The sequence below is a fragment of the Takifugu flavidus genome, chromosome 3 (genome assembly GCF_003711565.1).
Source record: "Takifugu flavidus isolate HTHZ2018 chromosome 3, ASM371156v2, whole genome shotgun sequence".
NCBI classification, from domain to species: Eukaryota; Metazoa; Chordata; class Actinopteri; order Tetraodontiformes; family Tetraodontidae; genus Takifugu; species Takifugu flavidus.
In genome coordinates this window covers 9,516,217-9,537,285 of record NC_079522.1, presented here as the reverse complement: position 1 = coordinate 9,537,285, position 21,069 = coordinate 9,516,217, and the positions used below count along the sequence as shown (strand labels likewise).

The window sequence follows — 21,069 nt, the reverse complement described above, 5'->3', positions numbered from 1 at the left end:
TTTTGCCTTTTCCAATTATCAGCTGTGACCAAGCTTCTTCTTCCCCTTTCAAAAACTACTTCTGTGTGAGAAATCATTTTAATTATCACATTCAGCCTTCTTCTGGTTTAATGCGCGTCTCGGCTGCGGCCTTTACGCAATACTGCCCCCCGATGGCCGCAGAAGGAATCGGACAAGCCGCGATGATTTCGTCGATCGTGAGTCTAATTAATTCTTCAGATGACGTCATGACTGGCAAGCTGTCCTCTCCGGTTCCGACTCTGATCCGTCTGTTTTATTACCCAGCGAAATCACAGCAGAGTCCATTACAAAACCTTCAAGGACCAACGCTTGGTGGCTGAACCCGCTTTGAGTTTGAATTCCCACCGGACACAAAGCTTTTTAATAACCCTTTAACGCAATTTCAGAATTACAGGAACTTCGACTCAAAGTTTTCTCAGCAGCTGCCTGTTAATGAGCTGCAGTCAGGTGACCCCGGCCGACCAATCAGAGTTCAGAGTGAGTTTACAAACTATTCATACAAAACTATTCCCATTGAAACGTCAGTTTGTTTGTTTTTTAACCTGTAATCGGATTCCAGGCTTATAGCATAACTTTTTTTTTCAGAATTATTACACATGTTTCAAGAGTTTTAAAAATATTCTTATAAAATGAAATATTAGAAAAGAATTTTCTAATTTTTTAAAGGAATATGATTTTTCTTTAAATTATTTCCAGGCTTGGAAATTTAGAAAAACAACTTTCTTTAAAATAAAGGTATGTTGCCCTGGTGACATTTATAAACTAAGGTCAGACGCTGGACGATGACGAAGTCTTTTGGATCCGTTCTGTCCTCAGAACATTCTGGCTGACGATGAGGAGGAGTCCAGATGTCAGGAGGAAGAAGACGGCGGCAGGAGCGAGCAGGAAGGACGGACCGTGCATGACACTCAGCTGGAACTCTGGGCAGGACGAGCGACGGCGATACTGGACCACGTCCTCTAGCGTGTCCAGAAAGTCGACCCAGACCACGTAGAGGAGTAGAACCATCAGCAAACTGAGGCCTGATGGGAGATGTAGTCAGAACTGTGAGGCAAGGATGACTGACGTGAAATAATCCCCCAAACTGACGCTGAAAAAACTGGACTCCCCCTGGTGGCTGGCTGCAGTCAAAGTGAACCGATTTTAAATAATACATCAATAGGGAAAATAAAATCACTCTGGATTCCACCAGACCATCGCAGTAAAAAAGCATAATGAATGAACCATCTTTGCTAAGATTAGCTCATTTCAGCTAATATATGTGATGCACATGTCTGAGCTAAACCCAGACATAATCTTATGTCACCTCCCATTATTAACAAAGTTTTATGCCAATAAATAAATTCTAGAAGCAGATCATTTTAGCAGCTAGTCGAGGTGACTCTAATACGCTTTAAACCAGCACATATTTGCTGAAATCAACTAGTGGAGCTGCTTGAGTAATGAGAGCAAAAAATGTAGAATTGGTAAAGCTAGTTCCTTTTTTTTTTTTTTCAGAAAAAAGATTTAAACAGAATTATGGGATACTAGAAAATGCGCTTTACCGCCACAAAGCTGAAAGGCTCCGCCAACTTTAAAGAGAGTGGGCTTGGACAGCGGGCACGCACAGATGGCAACTAAAGACCCCGTGGGGATCGAAGTCAGAGCTGTGACCAGGAAGATGCTCCAGAAAGTCCTAAAAACTAGGAGGTTATGAAGATCACAGTGAAGATTAGGGAACACTAAACTGCTAACTGTGGGAAACGATACCAACCAATGGCAGAGCGGGGTTCAAACGGCTCTGGAGCTGATCTCCGAGACTCCGGCCTACATCCCAGTGGCTCGTTGACAGGAAATGGAAAAAGAAAAGAAAAATTGCAGAGCTCCTGATTGGCTGGAGGGACAGAAACGCTCAGTTAATTCAGTAAAAACAACAACAAAATGCTAACACACGATGGGAAGGTTCCTTACTGTTCCATAAGTCCAGGACAGAGAACTCATCTGACTGAGCCTGGAACCAACAGTGCCAGAACAAACCTTGATGAAAGACCCTCGCACCGATTTGCACCTCATTGATAAAAGAAAAAGTAAAATCCTAAAGCTCTGAATTTTTATGACCCAAAGCAACTTTTTTTTATTGTTTCATCTTATCTCATCAGTTCAGAGAAATATTTCATGCCAAAGGTGACATTTTAATAAGATTAGCAGTCATGTTAGCTCAGGTGTCAGTTAACTAAAATTAGCACGTTGGCAAAGTTCTGCATGTGCCGATTTTTGAACATCCAGTCCCGCTGGTCCAGACTGATGGTCTAATCAATCATCCCAAAACCAATCAGAATCCGAAGGGGGGTGGGCCGGACCGACCCAGCTCATCCTACCTCAACGTCAGGCTGGAACAGAGTCTTGGTTCCGGAGGCAGGCTCGGTTCGGCCGCAGGACTGTGAGGCCAGGAGCCAATACTCGGTTCCACAAGAAAAGACCGAAATCAGAAAACCGACGGTTCCGAAAAAAAGTGCGAAGAAGAGCCGAAGCCTCTGCCGGTCAGCTCGAGACATATCGGACATGACGTGAGCCACGGAAATAAAGTCCCCGCTCGCGGACACGGGGGCGGGGCTCTGACCAGAATAACGCCATATATAAACATATAACATCATATTCTAAAACCATCAGTCACATAAAGTCAACGTAATAACTAATTTACAGACGTTCCTTAAACGTCTCCGAGCGTCTCACCCGAGCTCGAAAGAACACGTGACAAATAGAATTAAGATAAAAATTAAACCCTAAATGAACTTTTTATAAACCCTAAATGAACTTTTTAAACATTCAGTCATAAAGATTTTCAACGCCAACTTTTAGCCGTTTATTATTTTTGTTGCATGATGTACCACAAAAATGTTCAAGGTTCTTTCCTATAAACGTTTTCTAATATTGGTGAAATTAAATTGAGGGGCTTCCTGCCGTGATCGCAAACCACGCCCCCACGTGATAATTGCCCCGCCCCCAAATAATTACTTTTACAGAGATGAAGACAAACAGAACTCAAAACATTTATCTTTTTGACGTAAAAAGAGAAATATGTCGAAACATTTCATTTATTTTTACCCCAGCATTGAAGGTATGTACAGTACAACTGAGATCCAGCGTCACAGAGTCACACAAACAGGAAGTGAAACCTGCAGGAAATTAGTTTCATTGATTTGGACATATTTGCGAGGTGTCGACCCATTAACGCCTGTCAGAGCTGTATGACAACAAGTATGAGGCACGCAGAGCACATTTATGACCTATAATTAACCTACTGCAGGAAACATTGGAATCCAGATCGTGTGGGCGGAGCTTCCCTCGGCTTCTCCGAGGACCTCTCCGCTTAGTTTTGGTCCACTGTCGCTCGATCCGAATTATTTGCGGGAGCATCTGTGCAAAGGCTCATGGGACTCACAGCGTGAGGTCTCGTGTCACCTCCTCCCACCTCCTCCTCAGCCCCTCCTTCTCTGACGTCTAAGACATGACGCCAAAGACGGGGTTGTGGCGGCAGATGCTGGGCCCAATCTCCTCGTAGTCTTTCTTGGTGTGACACACCTGGTAAAACTCAGGCTGCCAAAACAAATAATAGGAATCAGATGGCTGGGGAGGACGACACTTAGAGCCACAAAAATATCATTAAACAACACAAAAAAACACTTTCCTGAGTTTCAGGTCAAATATTTGACAATAAAAATGAGCACAAAAACAGAGACGAAGCATGTTGTCATTACTCACGGTGGACGCCAGCATGGATCCTCCAAACCAGACAGCGTACCGCTGCATGTGGTGCGTGATGACCTGCACGTCGATGGGTTTGGGCTGCAACACAAAGACGTTGAAACGTGACTACACTCCAAAACCGCAGGTTCGCATTAAACTACCAGGCACGATGGCGGGCGACGCCCTGACAAATCCTCACAGTTCACCACACATTTCCTGCTGCTCATTATGGGCAGAACCCCACAACCACCTGGAGCAGCAGCAGAGAGAGTCCAAATAGTTTCTACCCCAGATGTGATTCCACAATCTTTAGGCTGACCTTCAGTTTGCCGCCGCTCAACTCTTCGCTCATCTTCAGGCGGGCGTCCACTGTCCTCTTCAGGTCCCTCTGCAGGCGTCGACCAAAGTCCCTGAACATGGTGGACCCTCCAGACAGCACGATGTTCTACCAAACAGGAAGGAGGCGGAGGGATGCGGTGACACACAGACCAGAGCTACCAGAGACCTGAACGCTGGTTTTAGAATAGAACCTTATAAAGTGGACGTCTGACGTCGATGGGACAGTTCTGGATGACTTCGTCTACAACCTCTGAAATGGGCTGAGTAAAGTCCGGGTTGGCGAACTAAACAAGACAATCAAAACGGCTCAGAGACAACAAGATTTACGGACACGGGGGAAAAGGGAGTGAATGTGTCATGGGGTAGCATGATGTACCTCAGGGTGGAAGAAGATCTCAGGCCCCAGGAAGCGCTCATAGCCAACATCGATCGTGAACTCCTTTTTGCTGATGGCGTTGATGCCTGTGTACTGTTTGATCCACTTGGAACCGTCTGTGTCGTACTTATTAAACTCCTTTACGAGATCGGGACACACGTAGCTAAAGCGCTCCTGAACCAGAAAAACAACAATAAATTAGTGAAAACTGACAAATGACAGGGGCAGTTACTGTACTGGACGAATCCAAGTCAGAAAGACAGAAAACTAAATCACAAAAATTGATGGGTTTTGTTTTTTTTTTCCACCTCAGGCCTTTGAGGTTTTTCGTCCTGCTAGGAAATCATCACATCACCAACACATGTATGAATGCATAAGTTGGTGTCGTTGGTTAAATTTGCAATTTGGGTGAAAATCGAGCAGAATAAATGCGGCTCGGCACTGACCTCTAGTGGTCAGAGCGAAAACAGCAGATCTATTTTTTGGAAAGCCGAGATTGTGAAGTATCAACCTTGACAGCTTTAGCGGTCTCGAGTGACTGCTCTGGTGGGATCCCGACCTCCCGCTCCCTCAGCAGCTGCTGCGTGAAGTATGTGATGTCACGGCCGGCGATGGGGATATGTTTAATACAGCTGCCGATGACGTAACCTTCAGCCTGGAAACACATATCGTATCAGGGAAAGAAGGGCGGTGGGCGGTGGTGACAGATGGTTTAGAATGGCCACACTTACCACTGGGATGACGTGCGTGACACCGTCTCCACTGTCAATTACAGTTCCAGTCAGTGTCCGCTCACCGACTTGTCTGGACGTCCACGAGGCAGCCAGCGCCAGGACAGCCTGAATCAAAACAAGGTTACACTGTTGAGGCAAAACCAAAAGACTCGATCTTTTAATATCGTGTTGTTTAAGAATCGCACCTGAACGGCGATGTAGAGACCCGGGACGTTGAAGGACTCAAACATGATCTCAGCTGTGTACTCACGGTTCTCTGGCGTGTTCAGAGGAGGCTCCGTCTGGACAGAGGTGCACATGTTTAAATCGTAAGAACGCCCGTTTTCATCAGAAACACCGGTAGAACAGGTGGGCGAGTTGTGTCCTCACCAACAGGAAGTAGTGGTCTTCAGGCTCTGCCCGCAGGTACTTGAAGATGATCTGCTCCATGAACCTCTCCATCAGGTCCCAGTCCTCAACGATGCCGTGGCGGATCGGCCACTAGACAGGAACGCCAAGAAGAGGTCAGCACCTTTAAAATGAGGAAGGACAACATCACATGCAATTCTCTACCTTTGTTGCGTACGACGGTTTGTCGATGGCTTCGTCCCCGATGAAGAAGTCCAGGTCATCGACACCCCTCATCATCCTGCGTTGAGCCTGATCGCCAACCTTTGCTGATTCTTTGATGGCGATACCTGCAGAAGATGCAAACACGTGACACAATGGTTCAAAAAGTGTCTCATCCAAAAGAAGGTGAATGTTTTAGAAACTAACAATTAAGTTTTACAATGTTTGAAAACATAAAACTGCACATTTTAACTAAACTATTTGTAAATGAGTCATATTTTAGTTTTGACCTGAACATTTTCATAATTAATATGTAAATATTCACAATTGGTTACTCTATCGTTTTCATAATTATGATTATGTATTAAAATTAATGTTTTACAGGTGCTAATCTATGTCTGCAAATAAGGCAAATAAAGACGAATACAGGAAGTACTAATGAAGTATTCTTGGTTTTAGGAACTTACATGACGGCATGATAAACTGTGGTTCTGTATTTCCTGCATAGCCGAGCTTGGTATAACTGGAAGTAGAACAAATTCACAATTAAAGGTTTTACTAATTCCACTTTGAAAAGCAACAGTAGTGTTTCATCAGAAATATGGAGCTGTCCAGGAAGTAGCATTAGCTTTAGCAGCTACCAGCAGCTAACTAAAGACCAAAGAGATTTAAGATCCAAATTATATAAAATAAATCTTTCCTGTGATATTTCGTGGGAGTGTAGAATAGAGGAGAACATAACAATCGTTAATGAAGCAGATGCGTCTAAATGGCATTTCCAACCTGCTGCTAAACAAGCAGACGGGGCGTTGACTGGAAGTTTGACAGCCGCTTATGTGTTCACTGTAGCAGGCTAATGCTAACGAGCTTCTCCGTTTTTTGACTCACCCTGTGCCGCAGTCAACAACACACGCCGGTAGACGGCCCGCCATGTGTGGTAGCTTTTAATCTCCCGCAAAGAGACGTTGTAGAATACAAATATGAAGTGATCTTTCACGGCACTTATTTGGAAATCACTGCAGCCTGAATGAGAAGCAGCCGCGGCTGACTGACGGGGCGCTTCCGGGTTCCGTCCGAAGCTTCTTCATGTGAGCAGCTGCGTCACAGCGCGCAACACTGCCGCCATGTGGACGATCGACGCAAATGTTCACATTTTTACACTTTCACGGCAGATCAATCAACGAGATAATATAACCAAATCGTGAGTTGTTGCTTTTTTTTATTGTGATGTAATATTGAGCATTTGCACCAACATGAACTTCAGCAGTCCATTGATTATTTCTGTAATTTCAGTAGTTCCCCTCGCATATCCGTTGGTAAAACACCAAAAAGTCCCTTATTTATTGTACTTGAGCTCTAAGGGCTGCTGACGGTTACAGTTGTGACTCTAAAGGGTGATAAATCCCAAACAATATGTTTTTCTCCGAAATATATAAAATTGTCCCTGCATTTGTGATCAGAGTAACGTAGATCATAATTATTGATTCAAGATGAGCTGTCTGTCCTCTTCCGGACAACAGGTGGCAGTATTAACCTTAGATATACACCACAGGCATGTTCACGTCACTTCACGTTCAGTAATACTGCTGTTATTGCGTTGGCACAAGTATATTACTTTAAAACAGCACGGTGACCTTGAGCCAGAAGGACAAAAATCCTAGAAGACATGATGTCACAGAGACAGTTTTATCTGGGGCACTTAACTAAAAATGAACTTGGAACTTTAGGTCTCGCAGCTTTCAGAAAAAAAGGTGTTTGTTTCATTTGACTTATTTGTTTACTCAGAGACATCAATTTAAGGAAAAAAGCTTCACAGGTGCAACATTTACAGCGATCAATAACATGGTATTTGTCATTAATAGCATTCGATCAATGAAGCAAACATTGATTTAACATTGTATAATCCTGACTGCCATGAAAAGGTCATGACCTTTGGCATGTCCAATTGAGTTTTGATATTTACATCAGAAAAATCCGATCTGGCTGATCAGGTCACAGGAAACACCAAAGCGAGTCTCTGAACTGCCACATTTCTACAGATTACTTTGACTGTAATTTATGATTTTTATGTCAGACAATAGCAGAAACAGGCTTTAGGCGGATGAAAATGGTGTCGTGTCACTGCTGCGTATTAAATCATAGCACAACGAGCCGAGAAACTACCACCACTCGCTGGTTGTCCTTTGACCTCCACAGGCCACGCCCCCTGTCATCGCTGTCGGATCACCAGTCAACCGCTGGGCTGGATTAGCTCACATGCTGTTTATATTTGTTACCTTCAGAAATTTGAGCATGAACCTGCGACTCAGGAAGGGTAATAGCCATTAACCTTAACGAAGAGGCAACGCCGCCCCACATCATCCAATTTGTGGATGAAGAGCAAAGAAAACAATTAAATTCATTTCATTAAATTCATTTTTTTAAAAGGCAAATTAAGTTTATCAGAAACTGAAAAACTAAAAAAAGGAACAATGGATGATCCGGGGGGGTGTTGTTAGTCCTTCTCGAGCCAAGCGGGTTTCTTCACTCCATGAAACGCTTGACTGGGAAAATGATGAATTCAGGTTTCATATAAGACATTTAAGTTTGACGTTAACTGTTTCGGTCTGTTAACTTGTGCTAAGCCGCTCCGCTATTGCGACTGTGTTCTGTCAAAATTATGGATTTCGCTAACGACATTTGAGCTAATCTGGGGCAACAGCCTGGTGATTTATACCGTTCAGGCCTCGTGGTGGCGGGGCATCACGTAAAACGCCAGGAGGAGGAGCATCTGTATCGTTAGCTGCAAGTTGGATGTTGCTGCTGCGGATGAGATGGGACGCCTTCTTCTGGGCCCGTTGCAGAGCGGCGTGTTGCAGCAATAGATGCAAACGGAGTTCAGCCTGCCGGTACAGAACTGCTGGTAACCAGAGGAGGCAATAAGACACGCCCCCGACGACGCGCACGACTTCCGATAATGGATGCCTGCATGAAAACACAGAAGCATGTGTTGATCGAGACAGAAGTTGCAACAAATATTGGGTTTTGTGCAACGACGGTTCTTCTGCTGTGATGGAATTGCTCAGATTTAAGCTTTATAGGAGCGGCGTGCTGGGCCGGGGCGCCACTGACTTCCTGTCTGTTGGAAGATTCAGCCTCAGAATCACAAACGTCTTCCGTGATTGGAATAAATGTACGATGACACTCATCTGACTTCAGCACAGCCAGGCCCAAGGTCAGCATCGCCTCGGCAACACGACACACGAGGCGAGTCGCCGATGGACCCTGGACCAGAAGTGAACAAACCAAGGTTGGACTGACCGTCAGCTCTGACCAGGACCTCCTTCTGGCACATGTCCTGGACGTTGACGGTGCAGTTAACTACGTATTCTGGTGCCGAGCAGTCTTGCTTCATCTCCTCGCACTGGTAACACTGGATTTGAAGGGCGTCAACTAAGCCAACACAAAAATAAGAAAAGGAAATGAGACATCATCGACCCCCACAGGCCATCTCAATGAGGAATGAGAGAAGTCTGAGGAACACGAGCAGGCTAATGGGCCCACATCAGCTGTGTGGTCCTCCGGGCATCAGATCCAGATCTTCTGGTCCTGGAAGGTCCTGACCGTCCAGCTGCACCAAACTGGGGTCAACCCAGGCCTTCCTTTGTTCCGACGGTGTGAAAAACTGGCAAACACCACAAATCATCATTATGGTCTGATAGTTCTCCATCTAGTTCCAAAGTAAAGGGCCAAGCGTTGACGCAAACAGCACAGGAGGAAAAAAGGAGCGCCACCAGACTCCTGCTGGGAATCTCGCCACAATCAGCTGGCTGCAGGCGCAACAACGGGAAAAGATCTTAAAATGTGAATCCAAAACAAAGCTGTTTGGGATAATCCTGTTTATTAATGATTAGGGTGACGTCAGCGGACCTGAACCTCATCCGTCACCAGAGGAAAACCAACTTTATTTAAACAAAAAATCTCCAAAACTCTGAAACTAAAACCAGAGACCAATAACCAGATCCTGCAGCTCCTGCTCACTTTTCCAAAGATTCACAGAAAACATCCATCAGATCTGCACGTGCGCGTGACAACAATCCGAAATAAAGGTGGCGCGCGCGTGTCTTACCTGTGCCCACGAGGACTCCGGCCAGCGCGGCGAACAGCACGAGACGACGCATCTTCTCCCCCGCGCGCGCATCCGCACCGGCTCCGCATCAGGACCCGATCATGGCCCCTGGACCCTGCACTGTGCGGTGCAGCTCTGCAAAGTGAGGCGCGAGAGTCCGGAGCGCGTGGATCATAGCGCGAAACCAACCACGTGACGGCTGGAGTCACGCAATGACGAGTTTAATGTCCCGCCTCCAGAAAAGTATCGAAGATGAAGTATCGATACAGTGACATTTCCTTTCCTCGCCGGCCCCGCCCACTTTAGTTCGACGCAAACAGAGCTGAAGAAAATCATGTTATCATTTTCTGTCTTTGATATATTTATAAAAAAAATAATATGAATTCAAATAAGAAAAACAGGAGCAGCTCAGATGACAAATTACTGAAAAAAATGTTGATTTCTGTGTTTTGTGGTTGTTTTGGCAAAAACAAATAAAAAAGATAAACAGGCGTGGCTCTGTGTTAATTAGGAAATATTTATTTAGGAATTAGATAAAATATAGCATTAAAGTCTGTACCAGACACAATTGCACACAGTAATAAACATGGTAATAACATGAAAGTAACACTGCTGGTAAGTCTTTACAACACAAGAGCCATGTGACCATCACAGTACAAAATATGGGTACAAATACTGCACAGCTAGAAAAATACAGGCGTCATCTTCACGTACAACATGATTTCAAACAGTCGGATCTGCTAGCACCAGTGGCTCCCATCATCACCTGACACCAATAAGAGTTTTCTTTTTTACTTTCATCTGATCAAAGATGAAAGAACCAAAAGCAGGTGGCAGCCATCTTGTTTGCATATTTAAGCTAGAAATGCCCACGGTGCTATTAGCATGGAGCAGCTGCAGACAATTGGAGAAGTTGGGTGCTGCATCACAGTAAAGTCGCGGTGGTGGTCAACAGTCTGACTTTGTTCCCTGAGCTACCAACAGTGACGCTGATCCAACCACAGGCAGAGGAGCTCCTGGTTGTGGCTCTGCTACCCGCGGCATCTTTGATGATCAGCTGCGAAACTTCGTTTTCACATCACAGTGTTTGTTTGCTCTCAATGAGCGGCCTGGTTGATAAAAGTCTGCTTTCTGTACGATTTTAACCGTTTGAGTGACGTCACACCTTCCACACAATCAGACCGTTGGCGTCATTGATCGATCTCTGATGAAGCTGTTACCGGTCCAGTGGAACTAAACTGGATTCAAGACGGATTCTCAGGTTTGAAGCTAACGCCCGCAACAGACAGAATCTTAACCCGAACAGGTCAGCGCTGGTAACAGGGAGCGTGTGAAGTAACACATGAACACTTTTCCGACTGATTCTCTGCCGCCTGTTAAAGTGTTACAAACCCCAATCAAAGGTGAACCAGCTGTCTAACCCGTAGCAGCAACTCTGACCAACGCCGTAGCTTTTAATGTTGTTTCCTGTTCGGAGCCAACAGGAGCGGGATGGCGGTGGCGAGGCGTTACTGCTCATCCACACCGCTGGAATCATTTACAAAAGTTTGGAACAGGTTTGTTACAGTGCAAAGATAAGATGTTCTTTAGCAGCAGGAACGGCAGGAACACTTCCTGTCACTCCCACTGTAACCCGGCAAACACATCCGCAGCTTTCTGTGCCAGTCTCTAAGTGCTTCCTGCTGAAAGTAGCGAGGACGGCGCTCCGTATCAGTTCTGTGGCATCAAATCCAAACACCACAGGAGACTCCACAGAGGAGGCGCTGTAGGGAAGATGTAAGGCGGCCCCATCTTCTCACTCCTGCCCTCACACGTTGTTGGAGCCCTGACTGGTGCAGGAGGAGAAACTGTCATAGAGTGAGCCCTCGGGCTCCGGACCCGGCCCGTTTGACAACCTGGAGAAGGACGAGGGTTCGTCACTGGCCTTCCCTCCCAGATACAGACCGCTTCCTCGTCTAGAACTGCCGTGGTTCAGCTTATTCAGGGTATCCAATGAGAAGGTGGCAGAACCTGACAAGCTCCTGTCCTCACTCGCCTCCTGCACCAAGAAACACAAAAGACGTCAGATTACAGACAGGTGGCTCTTGACAACACAACCGTCCCACTCATTGAACAAAGTGGCACAATGGCGTCTCTGTTTTTTGACAGAGCAGGACAACATCAGCGTTCCTTTCATACAGCCACAGTAACAGTTAGCTACAGAAAAGCTAATCTAACATTTTTATAAGCTGACGGCTTTAATTGTATAACCTCAATTAAGATGGCTGCCACGTTTCCACTTCCTGTAAGCTAGAAGACTTTGGATAATGGAGTCTACAGAGGAGGGGGAGCTATATCATTGGTTTCCAACGCTAGCTGACTGTTGCTGCTTGCAATAGATTTTGTCTTGTAACAGACACTTATAAATAAAATTGAACTCAATTGAATGACCTCAGCTGTAGGTTGGACTATTATTGTTTCTAACGTAGGCTTTAGCTATCTTATAATGGGTCAGAGGGGACAAGAATACTCCACAGAGAGGAGGTGTTGAAGATGTTAGAAGAAAAGCTTAATACTGAGAAACAATTGTCTCAACAGTTCTTCTTCATTCTCCTGCTACTAATATAAGACTTTAAGGAGGTTTTTCTGGCTGAGGTGGAATCTGCTTCTGTAGTTTCTGTTTCCCTCTGCAGAGAACATGTATCTCCAGAGCAGCAGTGAGTCCACAGCCTGCAGGTCCAGGAGACCTGTGGGACCCTCCACTTCTCGACTGCTGCAGGTGGTATCTCCCTTCAGACCGCAGCTCGGTGCGACTTCGCATGAGAAGAAACAAAACAAACTAAAGTAGCAGAAATCCACAGCTCACAACATGACCGAAGTCATAACTGATTTAGAGAAGCTCAGCGTTCTTTCTCTTCATCAGAAACCTAATTACGAATGTTTTTATGTTTTGGTGAGCGTTAATGTGTCATCTGCATAAAGTTTACATCCTAGTGGCGAAACACAGTTGGCTTCTTTTAACATCCTTTTCAGTGTTAATTCTATGAAAAATTCAGAAAAATCAAGTCTTTCAATAACCTTTCAGTCGAATCATCTTCAAAGATGTATAAGAGTTTCTGTTGCCGAGACGACGGAGAGCGCCCCCCCCCCCCCCGAACAGTCCTAATCTGTTTACCTGTTGAGCATGTTGCTATGGCAGCAGCTTATTGCGCTATAAGATTATGATTGATGCCTAATTAATTTTGTGTTACGTCTCGGTCTGTTTCACACTGCGGTCGTCCACCTGTGAGTCCGACCTGAGCTGAAAAACTCATTGGATCGCGGATAAATTTTAATTTCTGTTGAAGTTCTGTGTTAGGAATTGAAACAGCCTTGGGGGATCCGGATAACGACCTCTGACTTATTCTAATCTCGGGCTGTTACCATGGCAACAGGCCTGTCAGCCAGAACCAAAACTTCTGGGAAAACTAAAACTAATCCCTCAACATGTTGTCGTGTGCTGGATGTGACACAGTTGGAGGAGCTCAGTAAACCATCATCATCTGTGTTAATAACAACATTTGTTTGTGTTGACAGAAATGGAGCCGTCCTTTGAGGGGAGCAGAAGATGCGACGGTGGCTCCAGCAGAGAGTGACTGAATAGAAGTTTAACGATGGAGACACCAGACGGAGGTGAGGAGAAGCCACGTGGGACAAAATGAAGGGGGCGTTCGCTGTTAGCGGGGCTGTCGGGTGCTGTCAGGATGATGAATGAGGGGCGAGCGCGGCTTCACATCACTCTCCTGAGTGTTTGGGAAAGGTTATTAAAGGTGCCTAAATCAGCTGGACAATGCAGCACAATGCAACCAAGACCAACACCAGGGGTGGAGAGGAGATGAGGAGTGGTGAAAAGGGGTGAGGAGGAGTTAGGAGGAGAGGAGGTGACGCCTCTGCTGCTGATGGTGGTTGGACACGTTCACATGCGCTCGTCGATCAATACAGGTGCAGAAACATGCTAACATCTTGACGCAGCAACAGTTTCTGTCTAAACAGCCTGAATCCTGTTCCAGACGCACAACAAAGACTCCAAAAACTTTCAGTTTTGGTTGATTCCTGCAACAAAGTGGATTTTATGGGCTGCATCACAAAAAATGTCCCCGTCAAATTTGTTGTCATTCTCTACAAGCAAATAATAAACAGGATTCCACATGGTTCTTCAAATGTGCCAGTATATTTAGTTGATATTCCAGGTCAAGTACTCAGACAAATGACTGTTATCAGACCTAAAAGTTTGTTCTGCAACCATCAGAATATTGTTTTTACTCACGCTGAGTCTGTTTGCCGCTTCATCATCTCTGTGTAGCAAAGCATGCTGGGAAATCCTCCTGCCATCCTTCTCCAGGTGACAGTAGTCCATGATGGACGGCGTCTTCTCCGGGTTTTTCCTGCTCTCGCAGCTCTGTTCCACTGTATTAGAGAAGTTTGTTAAAGCGGGAACAGAATGATTAAAAGTGCTGATGAGATCTTTTGAGCGGACCTGAGTCGTTCCTCCTGGTTCTGTAGACCAGAGTCCTCTGAGATGAACTGATTCCATCAGGTTCAGCGTCGGTATTGCTGCTGACCTGCAGGGCCCTTTCCTGTTCAGTCAGACATAATGAGAAACATTGCTGTGAAGGGAAATCAGCGGGGGGCTCGTCCATGTTCATGTGAACTACCTACAGCGGCCACGTCCTGCTCAGTTGTCCTGCTCCTCTGAGTTTCCTTCCCTTTGTCCTCCATAGACACACTGCTGCGAAGAACAACCAGACTCGACCTCTTTGTCTTGATGGCATCTGCATGTGGACACGGGAAGAGAGGAACAAGCCCAAACACATGAGTATGGGAGCAACTTTCTGAAAATAGAGCTCAGATCCCAGGAAGCCATTGTCTTCCACAGTGTCCACAGCGTCTCCAATGTGATGGAATGAACTCTACTGTCTATCTGATGACTCGCCCACTTCCTCTCTATACCAATGAAACTTCATCAAGTCAGCCAACAACAACATCTGAGACAGAAACCCGGGGGACTTCATCCCCAGGGTTAGCCTAGCGGATAACTGGGATTCATGTTTTCATCAACATGCAGGTTTTTTCTCTAGTGACTGAGGAGCTCATCCTGTCAGCTGAAGTAAGCAGCAGTCATACAGCTCTGAACAGTCAGTAACAGGACGCCCCTGCCACCTCCCTGGGGGATCAGTGGAGGATGGATGGGGGAGCGGATGGATGGATGGACGGATGGATGATAGGTGGATGGATGGATGGATGATGGAGTAATGATGGATGGATGGATGATGGATTAATGGATGGATGGATGGATGGATTAATGGATGGATGGATGGATGGATGATGGATTTTTAAATGGACACAGACGGACGGACGGACGGACGGACGGACGGACAGACAGACAGACAGACAGACAGACAGACAGACAGACAGACAGACAGACAGACAGACAGACAGACAGACAGGCTGTGGACTCACCTGAGTTTGCTAGCTTGGGTAGGTGGGTCCGACGTTCTCCTGCGTGGCTGCTGCTGGTCACACTGTGGTCGGACTGGGAGTGTCCCATGCTGCTGGGGGCATGCGTGATGGTTTTTGGAGGGGGAGACACTTTTACATCAGGTGACAGGGGGCTAAGGTGAGAGTGGGGGGGCTCCTCAGTGAGACTGCTGGTCACCGACTCTGGGCTGGATTCAGATTTGGGAATGCTGCGAGCGCTGATGCGGGTGACAGAGTCGGGGAGGGGGAAGGTGCCGATGCCGCTGTCCAGAGTTCTCATCTGACAGCTGGAGCCTGGAGTGGGAGGAAGAGGAGTGTGATGAAGGAGGGAAAAGAGAGGAGGGCTTAGCTCACATGCAGGGGAAGGGTCTGTGAGTGAGGAAGACATCTGCGGGCGGGTCAGCCGGCGAGGAAAGATACAACAGAAGCAGATTCATTTTAGAATACTTCAGCCAAGGAAACATCTAATCACAGTCAGCTACAAGGGTGCGACTCCTGGATCGACTGGATCAGCTCCGGTGAGGACACCTCCACCTGATCACTCTTAATATTCGGACTTTAATCTCCTTTGAGTCATTTTTCAGCGTTTCATAATGAGGGCATTTAAACTGGGGGTGGGGAGGTGTCTGCGTTGCTCCACCATTTCTGTCAGCAGCCCTTCAGCTGTTCTGAAAGTTCACGCTGCATGAGAAGCGAATGGAGTCCTCAAAGCTATGAATGCTAGATTTAATCTGCACACCGGCGGAAAATGCACATCTGCTTTTCTTTATTAACCACGCCCACTCAAAATTCCCGAACAATCACACGGACTGTTCTTCAACATCAAACAAGATGCGTCCAAAGCAAGCTGTGAGAACAGACGTCGTTTCTTCTTGTGGCTTTTTAATAACGTCAGCAGTTTCTGACTGTAAAATGGAGTCAACCTCAGTCCTGTCTAATCAAAAACAACTGGGATTTCTCATGCAAAAATAGTTTCATTAATAATATTTAATCTTTCTCTGTCTGCTCTCCAACAATGATGAAGAGAACCCCTCCACCACAGCCGTGGAGTCCTCCAGGGCTCCAGCTTTGGACCTGTGCTAAGACCTGAGACGTAAATCTAATCACGTCTAATTGGTCCCGGACCAGTAAACAACAAATCCTGCACTTCTCAGGATGGCCAGGAGTAAAATCTTTACACATTAAATTACTTACGGATTAAATTACAGAAGACATTAAAAAAAAAATCAGCTTTTTTCCAACACTTATATGCAACAAAGGTCCGTACCGATCATGTGATCTTGACAGGCGGTGTCTGGGATGAGTTCCTCCTCGATTTCAGCTGCCAGGTTGATCTTCTGTGTCATTAAAAGGGTCTAGAACAAACACGGTGTGTGTGAGGTGTTAATAAGTAGCTAAAGCTGAAAAGAAACAGATTCATTCATGTTTGAGCTGATCTGAGGGTTGAATAAAAAAATCCGGTGGTGCAGGCTTTTGCTAATTGGCTCGCTTTTCTTCAAAAACATGGTTTGAAGAGCTCTTCGGCTGCAAATCATCTGCCCTCTGTTAGAACTCGACAGGGGGAAGACCAAAGCTCTGAGGACATATTAAATGACGTCTTTGTGATAAGGCGTCCCTCTGTGTTATCAAAGACTCCATCAACAGGGCTCAGTTTCCTTTGAGGCTGATTCAGCGGCCTCTTTCCTTTCTATGCTCTTTTAAACGACTGATAATGAAGAATATATCCCCAGGGCTCCAATGATCCCACCTGTTTGTCCACACACAGGCAATTAATTTAAGCTGCACCGACCACCTCAATCTAAGAAGCTGTGCTGTGGCTGAAAGAATGATGGCGTGAGCGGCGACAGGGGATGCGGAGGTGATTTTGGTGGTGTGAGGATGTGTTTGTGGACTGATGTGACTGGTGTAAAAACCTCCTTACAGCAGAGCTGGGGCAGATCTCCGCATGCTTCTTGACACCAGGTACCCCAGGAGGAGATGCGCTCACACAGTTGCACTTGGAGGCCCTGTAAGAACACGTAATGATGCCGATCAGGAGCTGCCTTCAGCGAAAAATATGTGAGCATCTGAAAAACGGATTTTTTTCTGACGCACCTGCCAAACAGCTCTCTGACGAACTGGTCTTTGCCGATGAAGGCTGTGGTACACTGGATCTGATTGGCTATTTGACCCATCTGATTGTTGCAGTGGTCGATGATGGAGCTCAGTTTGTTGTTCATCTCAGACAGATTCTGCCCTTCCTGACCATCCGTCTGCTGGTTCTCCCCTTTCTTCCTCTCTTTCTTTTTATCAGACTTGCCGCCCAGCACTGATGCCATCTTCAGCTCTTTTTTCTCATCTTTTGCCTTGCTAGAGTCTGCCTTCTTTCCGCTCAGAGATGGGAGTTTGCTCTTCCGGAGGCCAAACCAGTTGGCCAGAGACGGACCCGTCTTCTGTTTGGACTCACTGGCAGCAATCTTCTCCTGTTCTTGACACTTCTGGGCATTTTCCTTGATTCCCAGCATGACCTTCTCTTCAATAGTGCAGGCTGTTGTACTAGTCCTTTTCTCCTCCAACTCTGAACCTTGGTCTGGTGAGCCTTTTTGGGGTTTGACCTCTTTGTCATGAGGGACGTCTCCTTGGTTCTGTGAAGAGTTGACACTAAAGGGTGGGGGCTTAAACTGTGCATGAGATGACACCTTTGCTGCCTTCCCTGGTAAATTACGCAGCTCTACAAAGGAAGGAGAGGTGACTGTTCCCATCGGAGAGGCCTCCGTCCCGTCAACATTGGAAATGGATTCAATTCTCTCTGGAATATTTGAGCCAGTCATGCCTCCATAGTGAGTGACTCTGCTCCTCGGGGAGAGGACAGGAGTCTCACTCAATGCTGCACTTTGGACTTCCAAGGAATTCTGTCTGGACAAAGAGCTCCCTCGTTCCCCTGAGCTAGTGATGAACTGGGTCCGGATCTTTGCTGGTCCATCATGGGTGTTGATATTGGGTTTCTCGATGTTGTTGGAGCTAAAACTCTGGCTACGAGCTTTGGCACCGTTCATCCCCAAAGCCGGTTTTAGGTGAGGTTTGGTAGTGACAGATATGGACCGTGAGAAAAGAAGACTGCTTCTTTTTGTTTTGTCTAAAACAGCTCCTTCTGGTATTGGGGCATCCTGGGCTTCCTGCTCAACGAACCTGCTCTGGACTTCACCTTTCCTGTCTGGAATGGAGAGTTTTGAATCGGTGCGCTGTGGCTCGATGTTCTGAGTAGAAACATTTGAAGTGACTGTTTCCTTGGACATGGAGTTGATATGATCTTTCTCCTGCTTGCCTGGCATAGAGGGAGGATTTTTCTCACCAGGGGGGGATTTTAAAAAAGCTTTGAAGCCCATAGGGATGCGTGTCTTTGCGTTGGGTGAACTTAGGACCAAGTTAGGCGGACTGATGACACTTTTGCCGTTCTGTTGTTGAGGTTTACCTTGTGTGCCATCCTGCAGCTCGAGTGGTAAACTGACAGAAGCCTTCTGCACTGTGAAATGGGCACTTTCATGGTTGGATCTACCTGCAAAATTGTTTGAAATAGAGGAACAGTGGAGAGCACTGTAAGGAGGAGGGACACTCTTAGAACCTTTAGATGTCATTTCAGTTTCTGGAGGACAGCCTGAGTTTGCAGAGGGGAGGTAGTCTTTTGTAGTTATCCTCTTGAGAGTGCCTTGAGTGGGGGTCTGAGTTATTACAGGTGACTTTGGAAGCTGCTGACTGTTTTTCTCAGCCAGTTTGTGAGGTGTTGCTGCAGTCCCATAGCCTGATGATGCTAAAGAATCTTTATGCCTGATAGGAAGGGTACCTTGCATATTTGGTAAAAGTGCAGTGTGGTAGCTGGGGGGAGGGCCCCTCACAGTGGCTGGTGTGGATGGCGGGGCCACCCATGGTTTCTGTGCTTGTGTCGACACATCATAATTTGGTTTTATCAGTAAAGAGGTGGTGCGGCCTGGGGGAGGGGGTGGTGAAGGGGACCTGAGTTTATTTTTACTGGCTTCACAGTGTTTGTCTCTGGTCGGAGGTTCACGGTTGTTAATGTAATTCAAGTGCCTCCTGGAGAGGTGTGGAGAACAGGAAGAGGAACTTTTAAATTCAGCCCTGCCGGAGGGTCGCGAACTCACAGCATTTGGACCCTGGGAGCAGCTACCCGGAGTCTTGACAAATCTGGATACTCTTGCTGATGAAGATGACTTCGGCTGAGCAGTTGATCCTGAGTTGCAACTATGAACTGATTCAGTGCTGCAGCCTTTAGATCTGAGGGGAGAAGCCACGGGTTTGTTAGAGCCTGAGATCTTGGAGCCATCTGACTTGGCACTAGCAGAATGATTGATGGGAGGGATGCAAAGGCCTTTGTTAGCTCTGATGCTGAGAGCTTTGACAGGTTTCCTCTGTGGAGTCAGGGGCGTAGATGACTTATCTGTGCTGCTGTTTTGTTTGCTTGTCCTAAATTGATGTTCAGATTGTTTCTCTGAAGGTTCCAGAACATTGATATTTCTTGAAATTCTTGACTTTTGCCTTGTTGGTCTTACTTGAGATACAAGTTCTGTGTAATCAGAAACCACTTTGCTACTCTGAATATCATTTTGAGGCTCAGCAACCTTCTGAGAACTCTCCCTATCTGCAGACTCCCTATCTGCATTAAATATTGCTATAATGCTCTCCTCTGACTGGGTGCATTTGGCCCCTCTGGGCTCCTTCACAAGACTGAAAGGTTTCACCCTTCCATCTGCAGATTGGGTACGTGTCTGGCTTCTTTGAATCCATTGTTGTGTGAGCAGCTTGCCAGCATCACATGACAGTCTCCTGGAGTCCCTTTCAGCCTGTTCTGATTGTATGTCTGCAGCTTCAGTGGGGAGCTCCTCAGGATCCTCCACATCAGAGATGTGTTCATGATCCTGGAGGTCAAGAGGTCTGGAATGCAGCTTGGATGGTTTAGTAAAAGCTGATGTCCTCCCTCCCTCGGGGAGAAAACTGTTGATGAAGCTCATGAGTTCCTCAGGACGCTCCTTTGAGTCAGATCCAGGAGGGGGCTTCATGGCCCCACCACCAGATGAACTGCTGCCGGATTCAGCTTCCTGTATCCTCTCCCAGCTACACAAACTGTCTGAGGTGCTGTGGGAGAGACGCTTCCAGTATAACCAGCTGTCCTTGGTTGGGATGCTGTCTCCATGACTAAAATGTGCCAGTTCATCATCTGCATCATCCGAGTCATAAGAGCTCTTCTTTCCCAGGACAGCTGCAGTTCTCCCTGTGTGGCTAGATTTAGTCACCCCTTTACTGCTGCTCTTGATCCCAAGCGAGTAGATTCCTTCATTGGAGTTCATGCAGTCCTTGTAGCCAGACCTGGAGACCTTGGATGAAGCAGAAGAGCTCCTGTGTTTTCTCCTCTGGAGTTTCCTCAGGCCCTCGAGGATGTGGCTCTCTTTGCACCTTGTAGGCATCTGCTCCTCCAGGGCGGCACAGATGTTAGCCGGGACAGATGAGCCCAGACTCAGCCTCTTCTCCCAGGTCAGGGATGACTACCAAAACAGAGAGGTGACTGTTAGCAGTGCCATTTAAATGTTATTCAGGTTTTCGAACAAAAGTTGTGACGATGGAAACAAGACATGCTGATTAGATTTGTGGGTCTGTATTGTGTCGTTCTGAGCATTTTAGTGCATCGATACGCTGATCAGCTGTGGAGAAGTTCTGTTTTTTAGGACTAG

The 21,069-nt window shown here is 46.4% G+C and overlaps 4 protein-coding genes across 9 annotated transcripts in view; all 4 read right to left on the bottom strand.

Moving 5' to 3' along the window:
* Positions 1–347: 347 nt before the first annotated feature.
* Positions 348–2,840, bottom strand: tmem182b (transmembrane protein 182b). The gene is made up of 5 exons (XM_057027796.1): positions 2,379–2,840; positions 1,972–2,068; positions 1,775–1,894; positions 1,566–1,703; positions 348–1,043 (listed from the first exon to the last, which is right to left on the bottom strand). Exons 1-5 carry the CDS (start codon positions 2,652–2,654, stop codon positions 790–792), a joined length of 885 nt encoding a protein of 294 aa, XP_056883776.1. The 5' UTR covers positions 2,655–2,840; the 3' UTR covers positions 348–789.
* Positions 2,841–3,081: 241 nt separating this feature from the next.
* LOC130522914 (actin-related protein 3) lies at positions 3,082–6,836 on the bottom strand. The gene is made up of 12 exons (XM_057027795.1): positions 6,634–6,836; positions 6,213–6,268; positions 5,749–5,873; positions 5,566–5,676; positions 5,382–5,477; positions 5,194–5,301; positions 4,974–5,117; positions 4,463–4,636; positions 4,278–4,370; positions 4,067–4,192; positions 3,763–3,846; positions 3,082–3,597 (listed from the first exon to the last, which is right to left on the bottom strand). The coding sequence occupies exons 1-12, from the start codon at positions 6,675–6,677 to the stop codon at positions 3,502–3,504; spliced, it is 1,257 nt and encodes a 418-aa protein (XP_056883775.1). The 5' UTR covers positions 6,678–6,836; the 3' UTR covers positions 3,082–3,501.
* Positions 6,837–6,946: 110 nt separating this feature from the next.
* Positions 6,947–10,018, bottom strand: LOC130522279 (ly6/PLAUR domain-containing protein 1-like). 2 transcript variants are annotated; one of them, XM_057026440.1, is made up of 4 exons: positions 9,854–10,018; positions 9,046–9,177; positions 8,462–8,709; positions 6,947–8,288 (listed from the first exon to the last, which is right to left on the bottom strand). In XM_057026440.1, exons 1-3 carry the CDS (start codon positions 9,903–9,905, stop codon positions 8,465–8,467), a joined length of 429 nt encoding a protein of 142 aa, XP_056882420.1. In that variant the 5' UTR covers positions 9,906–10,018; the 3' UTR covers positions 6,947–8,288; positions 8,462–8,464. The 2 variants fall into 2 exon arrangements, with proteins under 2 accessions (XP_056882420.1, XP_056882419.1); XM_057026439.1 differs by having other exon boundaries at positions 6,947–8,709; positions 9,854–10,012.
* Positions 10,019–10,350: 332 nt separating this feature from the next.
* The window catches only part of LOC130522274 (nck-associated protein 5-like), a 54,852-nt gene continuing 44,133 nt past the window's right edge, over positions 10,351–21,069 (bottom strand). For all 5 annotated transcript variants that reach the window (XM_057026432.1, XM_057026431.1, XM_057026430.1 and 2 more), the window contains 8 exons: positions 17,444–20,883; positions 17,271–17,355; positions 16,617–16,704; positions 15,332–15,643; positions 14,531–14,643; positions 14,349–14,448; positions 14,139–14,278; positions 10,351–11,891 (listed from right to left, as the gene is read on the bottom strand). In XM_057026432.1, the coding sequence (XP_056882412.1) occupies positions 11,661–11,891; positions 14,139–14,278; positions 14,349–14,448; positions 14,531–14,643; positions 15,332–15,643; positions 16,617–16,704; positions 17,271–17,355; positions 17,444–20,883 (4,509 nt within the window). In that variant the 3' untranslated portion in view covers positions 10,351–11,660. The remainder of the gene's footprint in view (positions 11,892–14,138; positions 14,279–14,348; positions 14,449–14,530; positions 14,644–15,331; positions 15,644–16,616; positions 16,705–17,270; positions 17,356–17,443; positions 20,884–21,069) is intronic.